This window comes from Phaseolus vulgaris, chromosome 7, assembly GCF_051622355.1.
Source record: "Phaseolus vulgaris cultivar YP4 chromosome 7, ASM5162235v1, whole genome shotgun sequence".
Classification (NCBI taxonomy): Eukaryota; Viridiplantae; Streptophyta; class Magnoliopsida; order Fabales; family Fabaceae; genus Phaseolus; species Phaseolus vulgaris.
Genome location: NC_143504.1, coordinates 44,208,059 through 44,223,328, shown reverse-complemented (window position 1 = coordinate 44,223,328; position 15,270 = coordinate 44,208,059). Strand labels below are relative to the sequence as shown.

Sequence of the window (15,270 nt, the reverse complement as noted above, 5' to 3'; positions counted from 1 at the left end):
TGATGTCTTTGTCCATGGACTTGGGGTGGAGGTCTCCTTCTCCTATGCTCATCTTCACGGCCAACATCATTTGAAGAAGCTCTTGAAGATGGTCTATGAGAATGATGTCCATCATGGATAGAAGGAGATGGTCTAGATTGTTGGACCTCCATCTTTTGCATTTTTTCCTCCAACCTTCTAATTGTTCTTTGAGCTTCATGTAATTCACCAAGAATGGAAGCTTTGGAAGGAGAATTCTGCTTGTAGGATGCATCACTTGAAGATCCAGCCATTTGTAATTAAAAAAAAAAAAACAGCAAACACACAAAACAGCAAACAAGTTAAAAAATTAGCAAAAACAGTGAGCTTTGCAATTGAAACTGCCGAAGTGAATTTAAGGCTGAAAAAGATATCACTCTCAAAGAAATAATGTTCTTGCTCCAATCTGATCTTGAGGCCTTGAAATCCTCAAATGAAATATGTCAAAGCAAGCACACCAATCTCAAAAGCAACCACCACAAAACCAATGAAACAATAAAGACAAACAAGAAAAGGTATAAGCAAAGAAAGGTAATTGCAAAAGGAAAACTATATGTGAGACAAACTCAAAGAGTAAGAATGAAAGACAATCAAGAAAATAAAGAACTCAATGAGAAAAGTAGGCACACAAAAGAATACCTAAGGAAAAGCACTAGAGTAGATGAAGAAAACAAAAAAATTTAGCTACTGGAAAATTTTTTTTTATGCAAACTGTGTTTGATATTCACTGATTTAACTGGAACGTTGTAGAGCGAACTGGATTATGAAATTTATACCACAGAAACTTCAAGATGTTAACTCAAAAATGGCACTGGAATCAATTAAAAACAGTAAGCCAATTGAGAGAAATAAATTTTTTAAAATCACTGCCAGATTACCGTATTTTTTTCGGCAGGAATGTACACTTTTTTTATTTTATTTATCATTTTTTGTGTACTTCATATTTTTGAATGATTCTTTTTTCTATTCTTTTCTAACACTTTGAATATCTCAAATCCAGAATTTCAGAATTTTACAGTACGTAAATCAGTTGAAATAAGGAAAAACAGTAAGCACTCTTTTCAGAAACAGAGGAATCCTAATAGGAATAAAAAACAGAATGATGAACTAGCAAAGACATAATAGAAAATGATGTAGTGGAACTTGTATAGGTCTAGAATACAAGTATGAACTCAATTCTAAAAAGAAAATGCACAAAGGATCAACATCAATTCAGAAAATTATATGACACCAAAGCAAGAAACAATCAAAACAATAAAAGTACTACTAGAAGTAATGACATATATGGAATAACATGACTAAGACACAACTTGACATGATTCAAAAATTAAAAGACACAACACAAATTGTAACAAATGAAAGGAAGCTTAAGGTAAACTCTAGGAAGGATAATGCCATTCCAAAAGAGCAACCATACTCATAAGAATTATGAGTGCCATAAACCTTTCCACAAACACTTGGAGCAAAAGAAAAACAGCAAGAATACTCAATTAAAATTCTAAAACAGCAACTAAAATTGCAAGAAATTAAAGAGCTCTTGAAATTAAAGTGCACACAACTCAACAATTAACAAGAATGAACCTAAGACTCATGATACCACATGATGTGATTCCAATAGCCACATAGAACAAGATTCTTGACACTTTGAGGAATCACCTTGAGCTGGAAAATGTAGAGGCACTTTCTTAGAAGTTGGATCATGGTTCTAAGATCAAGAACTCACCAAAACAAGTACCAAATCCCAAACTCATTTGGATGAACCAAATATTGTCAAATTGAATCAACAAAGGAGAAGGAAAAGAATAAACCGAACAGAATTGAACTTAAAAACAAAAGAACCGAACAGAATTTAAAAACTAAACAGAATAAAGGTGCTGGAAAATTAAAGGAACCGAAACAAAAACAACTCAAAACTCAAGGCAACAAGAACAAATTGAAGAAGAAGAAAGGAAGGAGAAGAGAATGCTCATGAAGATGGAGGAATGGTTGGATGATCACGCCACTAGAAGAATGGATGCTCCTAGATGAGTGTGGAAGCCGCCACTTGAGGAAACCATGGTCCTTCAAGATAAGACTAGAGAAGAAGCTCAAAGCTCTCCAAATGCTCACTCCAATTTTGAGTATAGTTTCCTTAGATAAAATTCAAATCTGAAATTTACAAGGAAGGCACCTCTATTTATAGCCTAAGGTGCTGAAAAATGAAAGCTAAAACAAATCAAAATTCCCTCCAAAACAAGCTAGAACCGGCGCTCAAAAGCAAGGCAAGGAAGGTGTGATCCTTTCCTTCACTTTGACACCCCCTATTCTACTCCTACACCTATCTACTAATACACCCCCCTAAAGCTCCTAACTAAAACCTAAAAGATGCTATAACAAAAGAGGTTTCTAAGGTTTCCCTCTAAGCACCTTCAACTAAAGACACTACAAAAAGAGAAAATAAATGTCCTCTAGCTCCCAAGGCTTTGAACATGCTTCTTGTAATCCTTTGAGGTGGACTTTGACCTCCATGGGCGTCCTCCATTTGTGCCTCCACCTCTTCTTGAGCTTGATGAGTGGCCTCCATGTTCTCTTGGGCTTGATCTCCATCACCGTGCAATGAGGGTGAAAGTTCTTCAACTGATGCGGAAATCTGAGGAGCAGGAATTATTAATCACAAGTATGGAGAAAGAGGTTAATGACATAGTTGAGTTAATTGCAAGGAGAAATTGTCTTCGTCGTGATACTCAGGCAGAAGTAGTTGAAGTTGAACCTCTTGCAATGGATTGCACATACTTGAAAAAGGCAGAAAGCAGTCATGAAGATGTAGATGAAGTAGAACCAAATGAAGAATTTAACAGTCATGAAGATGTAGATGAAGTCCAACCTAATGAAGAAGTCAACATGTTTCCTAAAATGAACGTTGAACCGAGGAAACGTTTCAAGAGTGCTGTTTTGAAAACACCTTGGACCACATATTCAAAGAGGAAGCCAAAAAAACCCAAAAAATGATGCTTCATTAATGGATATGTTTTTAGGTGCTTTTTGTTTTTAAGTTAGTGGATGTATGCTTTGCTGACATTGTTGAAACCATTGTAATTTGTAGTATTGCACCAATAATTTTGTTGAGGAGTAATTATTGTGGAAACTCTGAATGTGTAAGTGGATTAATTTTGTTATTCATCAACAATATTGTTATTCATTAATTTTGTAGTATTGTTTTTATTAATGAACTTTGTTCTGAATATTGAAAAACCCAATGAGGTAGTCTTTCAGCAATGGATTGCCTGAACCTCCAATGAGGTCCCTGGACTCCCATCTCAACCCTCTTTGCAGACGAAAAATCCAAAACTAATGACTCAGTTGCAGGATTAAGTGACTGTGCAAAAACTACAACATAGGTCCCCAGTTAAAATAACAGGGGTCCCCACTTATATAAATACACCAGAAATTGAGGTAGACTTTCACCAATGAATGGCCTGAACCTCCAATGAGGTCCCTGGACTCCCATCTCAACCCTCTTTGCAGCCAAAAAATCCAAAACTAATGACCCAGTTGCAGGATTAAGTGACTGTGCAAAAACTACAACATAGGTCCCCAGTTAAAATAACAGGGGTCCCCACTTATATAAATACACCAGAATTTGAGGTAGACTTTCACCAATGAATGGCCTGAACCTCCAATGAGGTCCCTGGACTCCCATCTCAACCCTCTTTGCAGACGAAAAATCCAAAACTAATGACCCAGTTGCAGGATTAAGTGACTGTGCAAAAACTACAACATAGGTCCCCAGTTAAAATAACAGGGGTCCCCACTTATATAAATACACCAGAATTTGAGGTAGACTTTCACCAATGAATGGCCTGAACCTCCAATGAGGTCCCTGGACTCCCATCTCAACCCTCTTTGCAGCCAAAAAATCCAAAACTAATCACCCAGTTGCAGGATTAAATTACTGTTCACAAACTACAACATAGGTCCCCAGTTAAAATAAATGGGGTCCCCACTTACATAAAAACAGCAAAAAAACTGAGATGTTAATAATCGTCATTTAACATTATTTGACGTCACATACAAGTTCGCACTACATAATATTCAAGATTGTCTAATTCCTTATTTTTTGATGGCCTTGAATAATAACTCCATCTTTTCTGCATCTGAAAATTGATGAGGAAGGCAAATGTTAGACAATATACATTGGCAACTTTCATTATAGTTTTTAAAGTGTTGTTCATTTCTTGTATTGTACCTAGAGTCGTGGGTGGAAGTCTTACTACTGGATGACAAGCACGAACTAAGTCATCAGTGGGTGGACATATGTCAGAATTGAAAACCTACATGAATGACAATTTAATTTCAACCATGTAATGTAATGTAAAGAAGACGATTATTATTTTAACTTGCACAGTTGTATTACATTTATGTTGATTGACTACATACCTTGACAATGTTGTTAAGAGTGATATTAAGGTAGAAGTTCCTTCGATTTGGAGTGAAAATGCCCACCTAAAAAACACACAAAAATACTTGTATGAATGACATGACATATGGAATTGTAAAAGAAAAGTTTGTTTTTCACCAGGTTAATACATTCTTTAAGACTAAGACAGAGCCAACTTCAATTACAGAACCAAATTCTTCATTCTTTAAAACCTTCCCGTGAACACTTGCACTTGCAGTCCCCGTCGGATCCTGTAAAGCAAGAAATTTAATATACAACTTCTTTTGCAAAATGTAAAAAAGATTACATAATAGGTATATTACCTTAATTGTTATTAACATGTCTCCTAGACCATTGTGCTTGCATGATTTGATTAGACAACTTAAGAGTGGGAAAACATCTAATTCTTTCAAACTTCCCAGGAATGATCTCTGTTCAGAACCACGTCCTTCAATTTCTCCTTCGTAATAAAATGAGAACATCATTAGACATAAACTTTTGTTGTTCCATTCTAAAAAAGGTGATTGAGTATTACCTTGGAATTGAAGGAATTTTTCTGCCCATTTCCATTGGTTGGATGTAAAATCACGATCATAAGTTTGTTGACCTATACGGTTTATAAATTCTTGAGTGTTCACTGGCTGGTCAGAGTTCCGATTAAGGATCATGGCTTGCACATTACCAGCTGGTCCCGGAATGACATTGGTAGTAGAGTTGCAACGTCGTACATAACTACCAATGTCATTGTCGTCGATATCAAGCCCTTCCCATGACTCCATTTGGAATGGATGTATAGTTCAACAAATTCATCCTATCGCATGCCCTATATATAGATGAACGTTGGGCACATGTTATTGAAGGAAGGAAAAGGGACGAAAATGGAAGAATTTGTTTTTTAAAATATTTTTAAAGGTTAGGTGCAGTTTAAGTGTGGTGCGGTTTAGGTGGGTGCCATATAAAGATGAATGTTTGGCACATGTTCACGTTTCAAGCAAGGAAAAAGCAGATGTATTGTCTAATTAATAACCCTTAATAACATATCATAAATGCAACAATAATTTGTTTTTTTAAATAATTTTTAAGATGAGGTGCAGTTTAGGTGTGGTACAGTTTAGGTGAGTGGCATTTAAAGATGAACTTTGGGCACATGTTCACGTTTCAAGCAAGGAAAAAGCAAATGTCTTGTCTAATAATAACTTAGCATAAATGCATCAATAATTTTATTTAAAATATATTTTAAAGTGAGGTGCAGTACGGTACTCTTCTTAAAATGGAAATAAATGCTAATTTGCCATGAATGTTACGTGCAAAGATAGTTTTGCTCCAACTTTATCTTTAGTTTTTTGCAGGTGGGGTTCATTCCTCAATGCCACAAATGCTGATTTTTCCATTCACACATTAAAGAGAAAGTGTGTGCCCTTCATTCTACCACGTCCAGCATCCCCTCCACCACTGTCAGCATTCATTATAGCACCAGTTCTTCTTCATTCTACTTCCTTGCATTAACTACAAATTCAAGAGCAGATAACGTCCAGCACTGTCAGCATTCATTGATAACAACAGTTCTTCTTCATTGTTCTTCATTGCATTAAATACAAATTCAAGAGCAGTTAACGTCCACCACGGTCAGCATCCATTGAAGGTTCTGTTGGAAGGTACTCTTGCATTCAATACATAGCTTATTTGTAACTTTGTGCAAATTGTTAAATAATGCATAAAAGTAGTCATAGTTCTTTAATGATGCAGTAGAGTTATTTTGTTCATTGTTTTAAATTTTTAAGTTAAGTTATATAAAGAAAATTGTATACATGTGCATTCATGTTTTTTGTGAACGTCAATTAAGCTAAGCATTGTACACACAACAGGTTTAAGGTAATGGCAGATTTGTCACTTGATGACATTCCGTTCTTAGAAGAATCTCAGCATTCGAATCATTTAGCTAGGAATGATTATGTGGAAAATATACTTCCTGATACAGATTCCCAGATCAATATTGATGAGTCTGTTCCAAATGTAGTTGATGAATCAGCTCCTACAGTTGGAATGTGTTTTGACACTGCAGATGCCGTGAAAAGTTATTACCGACAATATGGCATTAAAAAGGGTTTTGCAATTAGAACTCGAAGTTCAAAAAAAGGACCTGACAAGGAATTAAGGTACTTTATCTTGGTATGTGCTAGGGCGGGAAATTACATGTCTGCGATTCCACCAGAATTAAGCACTCACCCTACTTAGACGGTTGAATGTCCGACTCATATAACTGTTGGAATAAAAGAAGGCAATTGGTATATTATGTCGGTACACGAGGAACACTCACATCAATTGAGCCCGACGAATTCTAGATTGTTTCACGGTAATAGGAAAATATCTTTGCAAACAAAAAGAGTGTTGGATATTAATGACAATGCTGGGGTTCGTATAAATAAGACTTTTAGGTCTTTTGTGTCTGCTGCTGGTGGTTACGAGAATCTCAACTTTGTTGAACGAGATGTGCGTAATTATGTTGCCCAAAGTAGGAGAGCATTGGGGAAGGAAGGTGATGGAAAAGCTCTCTTAAATCATTTCTGTCGCATGAGGGAATTGAATCCACAATTTTATTTTGACATTCATTTGGGCGATGATAACCGCATACGACATGTATTTTGGGCTGATGCTAGAAGTAGGGCAGCATGGGATAGTTTTGGAGACATTTTATGTTTCGATACCACATACCTAACAAATAAGTATGATATGCCGTTTGCACCTTTTGTTGGTGTAAATCATCACGGTCAATCAATATTGTTGGGATGTGGACTCCTATCTTCTGAGGACACTGATGCTTTTGTGTGGCTTTTTCAAAGTTGGTTGCGTTGCATGTCAAACAGACCCCCCGTAGGCATTGTGACCGATCAATGCAGGGCAATGAAAATTGCAGTTGAAGTTGTGTTCCCAAATGCACGTCATAGGTGGTGTCTTTGGCACATTATGAAAAAAATACTAGAAAAACTTCAAGGATATAGTCAGTACAAGGAAATGAAACGTGGAATGAAGACAGTAGTGTATGAGTCCACAAGTGTTGATGATTTCTTGTCTTCGTGGGCAAATTTGATAAATACGTTTAACTTAAGTACAAACGATTGGCTTAGTACATTATTTGAAGAACGACATCGTTGGGTTCCTTGTTATCTAAAATCATTTTTTTGGGCCGGAATGTCAACAACGCAAAGGAGTGAAAGCATGAATGCTTTTTTTGACGGGTACATTAATTCAAGCACAAGTCTCCAACAATTTGTGCAACAGTATGAGAACGCTCTGCAACATAAGGCCGAATTAGAGTGTGAAGCGGATTTTGCTTCTCTTAACACCATAATTCCCTGCACATCTCAATCAGGCATTGAAAGACAATTCCAATCGGAATACACACATGCAAAATTGAATGAGGTGCAAGGGGAGTTTAGAGGAAAAATGAATTGTGCTGTTACTAATGCCTATATTGAGGGTCATGCATGTCGTTTCACTGTTGTAGAGGAGTCTTTCCAAAATGGTAAACCTGAACACCGCAATGTAGTAGTTCTTTTTGACCGTGAACAACTAGATGTATGTTGCACTTGCTTGTTATTTGAATTTAGGGGAATTTTGTGCCGGCACTGCCTTGTTGTCCTTGCTCAAGAAAAAGTGACAAAAGTCCCAAAAAAGTATGTATTGGAAAGGTGGAGTAAAAATCTAAGGCGAAAGCACACGTACATAAGATCATCCTTTGCCACAAAAGACAAGGATCCACAAGTTCAAAGGTATGATGGATTGTGCAAGAAGTTTTATGACATAGCTGAACATGCCAGCGGGGAAATTAATACAACAGAAATCTTGCATAAACAACTTGACAAATTTGTGTTGGAATATGGTCAACAAAGACATGATCAACATAGGACAAAGCATAACATTTGTGGAGCTCCTGAACAACCAACACCAAGTACTCCTACCACAACAATCAACATGAACGGTGATATCCGTAGCCCTATACTTGTGAAAAGAAAGGGTCGGCCGCGATCAACACGACAAAAATCCAGGTGTGAAAAGGCTCCGAGAAGAAAAAATACATGTACTAGACGTCAACTTCCTAGTCAGCCAACTACGGTTAGTATAACAATTTCTTTTCATTTTTTTGTTTACTTTGATATGTCAAATGTAAATATTATATCTAATTCAAAACTAAATGCCTTAGGGAATTGAGGAAGGAAGTTATGTGGGAGGTGTTCAAGCAAATCTGCCTGATCAAACTGAAGGAAACATGAATACATTCAATGGGATGACTAATGCAATTGCAAGGGTACGTGTCTATTGTATTTTTTGTTGTACTTCTTCACTATTTTTCACGTTTGGAACTTCCTGTTTTGTTTAATTACTACGAAATAAAGTGTAGGTGTCAAGTACGAGGTCTGTTGGCTTTCTTTCATTGTTGAACTCAGTCCAAAGTAATTTACCAATATCTCAAGAATCAAATGCTTCAGAGTTGTTTAGGTTTGTGACCTTAAACCCAACAAATGTTATACATATCAATTTGTTCATGTAAGTTAAATTCATTATTTGGTTGCAGGTTGTAATGAAGGATCCACAAAACTTTTTACACACAAGGAAGTGTTTTATATGACATAGAAGAGAACCTTTATCATTTTTGGTGCATCACAACTCCTCACTATTTGAACATCGTACATGGGATAAATTCCTATATATATTGATAATACTTGTTGTACTGCAATGTTAAGTTACAAATCAATTTCATGTCTTCTTTGTTTCAACAGATGGTTATATAAAAATCATTCTTGCACCATTTGGTTGTACCTTGTGTATTGAACAAAATGATAACCATGATGTCTTCAAAATACAATCATTTTAAATTTGTTGCATTGAATTTCGTTGAATTGAATGACAATTAGGTTGGTCATAAAATTATTGTAATCCCCTCCCTTGCATGCATGCAGTTGCAGTGAGATAAAGCAACATGAAAACCATAACCATGCAGAAAGTAATTAATGGGTCCCCACTTATTAACACATGGGTCCCCACTTACAGTACAAGGGTTTCTATGACCACCACATCAGGGTAAAACCCACCCAATTAACATCCATACACTAGAAGTATGTCTCACTTGCACACAACATTCAATTCCATTTACAGGAATCCAAAATTTATTTTGAAATCAATGACCATGCACAAAGTTATTGTTGGGTCCCCACTTATTAACACATGGGTCCCCACTTACAGTACAAGGGTTCCAATGACCACCACATCAGGGTAAAACCCACCCAATTAACATCCGTACACTGCAAGTATGTCTCACTTGCACACAACATTCAATTCCATTTACAGGAATCCAAAAAAATTTATGAAAACAATGACCATGCACAAAGTTATGCTTGGGTCCCCACTTATTAACACATGGGTCCCCACTTACAGTACAAGGGTTTCTATGACCACCACATCAGGGTAAAACCCACCAAATTAACATCCATACACTGGAAGTATGTCTCACTTGCGCACAAGATTCAATTCCATTTACAGGAATCCAAAAAATTATTTCAAAATAATGACGATGCAGAAAGTAATTCATGGGTCCCCACTTATTAACACATGGGTCCCCACTTACAGTATAAGGGTTTGTATGACCACCACATCATGGTAAAACCCACCCAATTAACATCCATACACTGCAAGTATGTCTCACTTACACACAACATTCAATTCCATTTAAAGGAATCCAAAAAAATATTTGAAAACAATGACCATGCACAAAGTTTTTCTTGGGACCCCACTTATTAACACAAGGGTCCCTCTTACACTATAAGGGTTCCAATTAATTTATTAACAAAGACCTTCACATTCATGTGCTCCAGTGACAACTTTCTGCCCAAAATATGATATAAAAAAATTCTTAAATTAAATAACTTAAATGAAATTGAGAATGCTTCCATTCATTAAATAAAAGTATCTACATTGTTCACATAAACTCATAATAAGTAACATTTTTTTTTGTTACAATTGAAAGTGTCCAATAAAAATCAAGGGCAATCTACTTCCAAATCTGTCAATACAGCTTTTCGTTGAACGTTAAACTCATGCAACACCCACGAAGTTAGCATCTCTTGACGAAAGCGTAGGAGCTCCTTCTAAATAATATATCATGGAATCAGTTTGCAATCACCAAACTATAAATAAATAAAATGTGTTAAGTTATCAAAAATAACTCTTACCGTGGTGTAATTTGGAAAGGTATACCCTTCCAAGTGTTGTGAACCATCCCACAACTCCATATATTTCACAACTAAAATACCACAGTCATAACTGCATACAACCAAAATAAATTTAACCCTAAAGAAGAATTCAAAATATTAACTCCAAACCAAATTAGAGAAAATATCAAATCAAAATAAATATGAATATTACTGTCAATACTAACCAATTCGGTTGTAGGGGAACATTTTCTTTTACCAATAAAATTTGACGACCACTCTTTCCAGAAAATTCGTCAAGAATTTCAAAAAGGTGTTGTAGACGATCAACCTACCACATGCAATTTAACAACAATGATGAAGAAATCCAAACCAAATATATTCATAAGTATTCAACAACATGCAGGTATTTACCATTGCTTTATCAATCTTGAATCGATCTTGAATTCCATGACCAATGGAGTCCAATACATGCAATTGCTTGGTTCGACAATTGAGTGCGTACAGCCACCAGTGTTCCTGGAACACGGTTGGGACAAACACCTACAAAACGTTGCAAAGTTTAAAGTCACACTCAATATCACCATTCTAACAAACACCAACAAATTTCACAGAAAACATGAATAATATTAACTTACATAATCACAATAAGATATTCCCTGATATGGGAATAAAGCATTCTCATAAAATGACATGTAATCCAAACTGGACCATGAATTTTGTACCCTTTTGTTGATCATCTCCTCAATTACACGAGTCTGCAACAACAATTTCTATTATTAGTAATAACAAAAACTTATAAGAAATCAAAATGAATTTAAATCGACACTAACCGCAAAAAACGGATTGAATGAAAACCGATTCACCACTCCAAAATGAACAATTTGATTCATATTTAAGAAGCCGGTTACAAATAACATAACCTACAAACACATTAAATATAACTAAGTAAATATTACAAGTAAATAGAACAACTAATACAATATGTACATTTTTACCATATTGTCAACTCTTGATCGCGGCCTTAATGATTGCAAATTCAGCCTCGTCAACATGTTGTTTTGTATATCCACAATGACACTACATCAACATTTAACACCAACTCAATAATCAAGCAATAACAACAAATGAAGTAATGCCTACAATTATATGTACTTACCGTTTCATGTCAAACTTGAATGCAAAAAATGTTTTATAAATTTTGGAAATATCCAAACTGCATGAGCTTGGACCAGCACAGCTTGCTCCATGAGAGGTTGGGTTGGCTCCACGCACAAATCCAACTGACCACTCCTTTTCTTTAACAAGCATTTGTCGGACCTCTTTAATTTGCTTGTCCAAATGATCAATTTTTAATTCGTTATCTGCAACTTTCTTCTCACAAAGTTTGTGCTGGTAAACTAAGTCGTCCCACTCACTTTTACCACCACTATTTTCCCCAACACCATCATCAGAATCTGCTAAGGCTTCTTTCAAAATTTGGATTCCTTCCTTTTCAGCACTTACCGGCCAATCGCATACAATCTGAAAAAACAATTACTTTTGAGTAAATTTTAATTTTCCCCAATAACATGCACAAAAAACTAAACAATTCGCAAATATACCTCAGTAGATAAAAAAACTTCATGTAACCTTCTTCCACGATTATTAACACTCGGCCAATGCAAAAATCGTGGAAAACCAATACACTGGGCACGGTCGCCAACACCCACATGGTGGACCGCCCACACCTATTTCCAAAAATATAATACGTAACTAATTAACAATTAAACAAAATCACTAATAATTTAAGACAACATAATTTTACAAATTTTAACTAACCTGCAAAACAACGACACAACCTGCCAAATATATTTCACTAACATTCTTGTCTTCGTAGTAAACTTGGGATGCCCTCGTCAAACTTGTAACTAAGACATTATACACTGCACCCCCCCCCCCCAATTATATAATTGTAATGCATCTAAATTGTCTAAACACTTAAAAGCAAAAGAAGTAAAGGTTCTAGAAGTTCTAGGAACATAAAATACATATAACCCTAGCAATATGTATAACCTAACAAAATCATCAACATTTTTGTTCAAATTTTTATCCTCCAACTTTTTCAAAATTGTTGACAAATTCATTTCCTCCCCTTCTTCAAACAATGTATTCACAACACCTCCCTCATCATTCTCCATTTTCACCTCTTCCCCCACAACCGGCAATCCTAATGCAAAACACACATCAAGAGTTGAAAATGGAACTATACTTTTTCTAATCCTAAATGCTTCCTTATCGGCTGCCCATCTACTTAATAGTTCTATCATGAGGCTGTTAGATATATCCAACACTTTGTCCATTTCAAGCATCCACTTAAATGGAGTTTGTTTAATCCTTTCTTGTTGAAACCTACTAAGTTTACGGTTGACATCAACAATATATTGAGTCAGCACATTGTGCCTAACTCGTACCTGCAACATCAGAACATAAACCAATAACAACTTTATTTATTCAACCATGTCAATTCACAAAATATTCAACTATTATGAACAAAATGTAAAATTAGTACCTTCATATCAGCTTTTGCATGACGGACAAAATTCTTGGACCGTGAAGTTTCCATTCTCTAAAACTTCAAAAAACCAATGGCCACCACATCAAGTTAAAACCCACTCAATTAACATTAATACAATCCAACTATGTGTCACTTACACATGACATTCAGTTCCACTTACAAGAATGCAAAAACAAAATTTAAGACAATGACCAAGCAGAAAGTACTTCAGGGGTCCCCAGTTATTAACACATGGGTCCCCACTTACAGTATAACGGTTCCAATGACCACCAAATCATGTTAAAACCCACCTAATTAACATTGATACCATCCAAATATGTCTAAACTACATACAACAATCAGTTCCCCATACAGGAATGCAAAAACAAAATTTAAGACAATGACCAAGCAGAAAGTAATTCATGGGTCCCCACTTATTAACACATGGGTCCCCACTTACAGTATAACGGTTCCAATGACCACCAAATCATGCTAAAACCCACCTAATTAACATTGATACCATCCAAATATGTCTAAACTACATACAACAATCACTTCCACTTACAGGAATGCAAAAACAAAATTTAAGACAATGACCAAGCAGAAAGTAATTCATGGGTCCCCACTTATTAACACATGGGTCCCCACTTACAGTATAACGGTTCCAATGACCACCAAATCATGCTAAAACCCACCCAATTAACATTCATACCATCCAACTATGTCTAAACTACATACAACAATCACTTCCACTTACAGGAATGCAAAAACAAAATTTAAGACAATGACCAAGCAGAAAGTAATTCATGGGTCCCCACTTATTAACACATGGGTCCCCACTTACAGTATAACGGTTCCAATGACCACCAAATCATGCTAAAACCCACCTAATTAACATTGATACCATCCAAATATGTCTAAACTACATACAAGAATCAGTTCCACTTACAGGAATGCAAAAACAAAATATAAGACAATGACCAAGCAGAAAGTAATTCATGGGTCCCCACTTATTAACACATGGGTCCCCACTTACACTATAACGGTACAAATGAGATACAAATTTAATATATTGACTTCGTTTCTAGGTGTGTGCGACAATTCCTCTTGTCGGCTGAAACATAAAATATTTGCAGTATTGTAGACAACAAATACATACTCAAGGGTAAAAAACTAAATATAATATGTACACCAAATGATGGTACCTATTTGCTGTTAACAAAATGTCCAAAAAAGAATAACCTTAGAGGAGGCTTTTGGAATTACAAGTACTTTTATGAACACATGATTTTTCAACTTACCAAATGTGTTATACTGACTTTGTTTCTAGGTGTGTGCGACAATTCCTCTTGTCGGCTGAAACATAAAATATTTGCAGTATTCTAGACAACAAATACATACTCAAGGGTAAAAAACTAAATATAATATGTACACCAAATGATGGTACCTATTTGCTGTTAACAAAATGTCCAAAAAAGAATAACCTTAGAGGAGGCTTTTGGAATTACAAGTACTTTTATGAACACATGATTTTCCAACTTACCAAATGTGTTATACTGACTTCGTTTATTTTCATGAAATTTCATATGAAGGATTAGGAGACCAAAAACCTATAACTGCCCTTCAGGACTTAGGCAATGAACCCACGTTAATTTCTAAGATACATTTGTTGCTTCTCAGAAAATCAATTTCGAACGTCAGCCAACGAAATAGAACATCAATCCATAATCCTTCACAGTCACACACCCCATACAGATTCAGTTCCCAGGATTACCTATGCATGCACAATCTCAAATACATCCACTATAGCAGTCAAATTTGGTCAATCACTACACCAAAATAAACAAACTTACCTTCTCCTCCTTCCTCGTACCGTTTCGCAAACCACCTTCTCCTCCTTCCTCGCAGCGTTTCGCACACCACCGTCACTTCGCACTACTCCGCCGTCACTTCGCAATAAACCACCCTAAGTTAGCACTACTCCGCCGTCACCGTTAGTTAGCACCTTTGCCCTCTCCGCCGTCACCGTACACAACTTCTTCTCCGCAGTCACCGAAGTCACCGTTCGTCTATCTCTACACGTTCCTATGCTT

At 36.0% G+C, this 15,270-nt stretch overlaps 2 protein-coding genes across 2 annotated transcripts; one reads left to right on the top strand and one right to left on the bottom strand.

Annotated features, from left to right (window-relative positions):
- Positions 1-6,310: 6,310 nt before the first annotated feature.
- On the top strand, positions 6,311-9,015 carry LOC137829287 (protein FAR1-RELATED SEQUENCE 9-like). Its single transcript, XM_090304828.1, has 5 exons — positions 6,311-6,591; positions 6,820-8,548; positions 8,637-8,741; positions 8,835-8,932; positions 9,009-9,015. The coding sequence occupies exons 1-5, from the start codon at positions 6,311-6,313 to the stop codon at positions 9,013-9,015; spliced, it is 2,220 nt and encodes a 739-aa protein (XP_090160954.1).
- A 1,455-nt stretch (positions 9,016-10,470) lies between these two features.
- LOC150025937 (uncharacterized) lies at positions 10,471-13,246 on the bottom strand. The gene is made up of 11 exons (XM_090304827.1): positions 13,193-13,246; positions 12,672-13,094; positions 12,246-12,371; positions 11,801-12,165; positions 11,640-11,721; positions 11,475-11,564; positions 11,280-11,399; positions 11,056-11,184; positions 10,869-10,972; positions 10,663-10,753; positions 10,471-10,578 (listed from the first exon to the last, which is right to left on the bottom strand). The coding sequence occupies exons 1-11, from the start codon at positions 13,244-13,246 to the stop codon at positions 10,471-10,473; spliced, it is 1,692 nt and encodes a 563-aa protein (XP_090160953.1).
- Positions 13,247-15,270: the final 2,024 nt, after the last annotated feature.

Excerpts from the sequence above, each read along its gene's own strand:
- LOC137829287 (XM_090304828.1), top strand. The coding sequence starts at position 6,311 with ATGGCAGATTTGTCACTTGATGACATTCCGTTCTTAGAAGAATCTCAG. Across the intron at positions 6,592-6,819 it reads GGACCTGACAAGGAATTAAG|AGTGTTGGATATTAATGACA; the intron begins GTACTTTATCTT and ends GCAAACAAAAAG. Across the intron at positions 8,549-8,636 it reads TTCCTAGTCAGCCAACTACG|GGAATTGAGGAAGGAAGTTA; the intron begins GTTAGTATAACA and ends TAAATGCCTTAG.
- LOC150025937 (XM_090304827.1), bottom strand. The coding sequence starts at position 13,246 with ATGGAAACTTCACGGTCCAAGAATTTTGTCCGTCATGCAAAAGCTGAT. Across the intron at positions 12,372-12,671 it reads ACATATTGCTAGGGTTATAT|GTGTGGGCGGTCCACCATGT; the intron begins GTATTTTATGTT and ends TTTTGGAAATAG. Across the intron at positions 11,400-11,474 it reads CATTCAATCCGTTTTTTGCG|ACTCGTGTAATTGAGGAGAT; the intron begins GTTAGTGTCGAT and ends TTGTTGTTGCAG.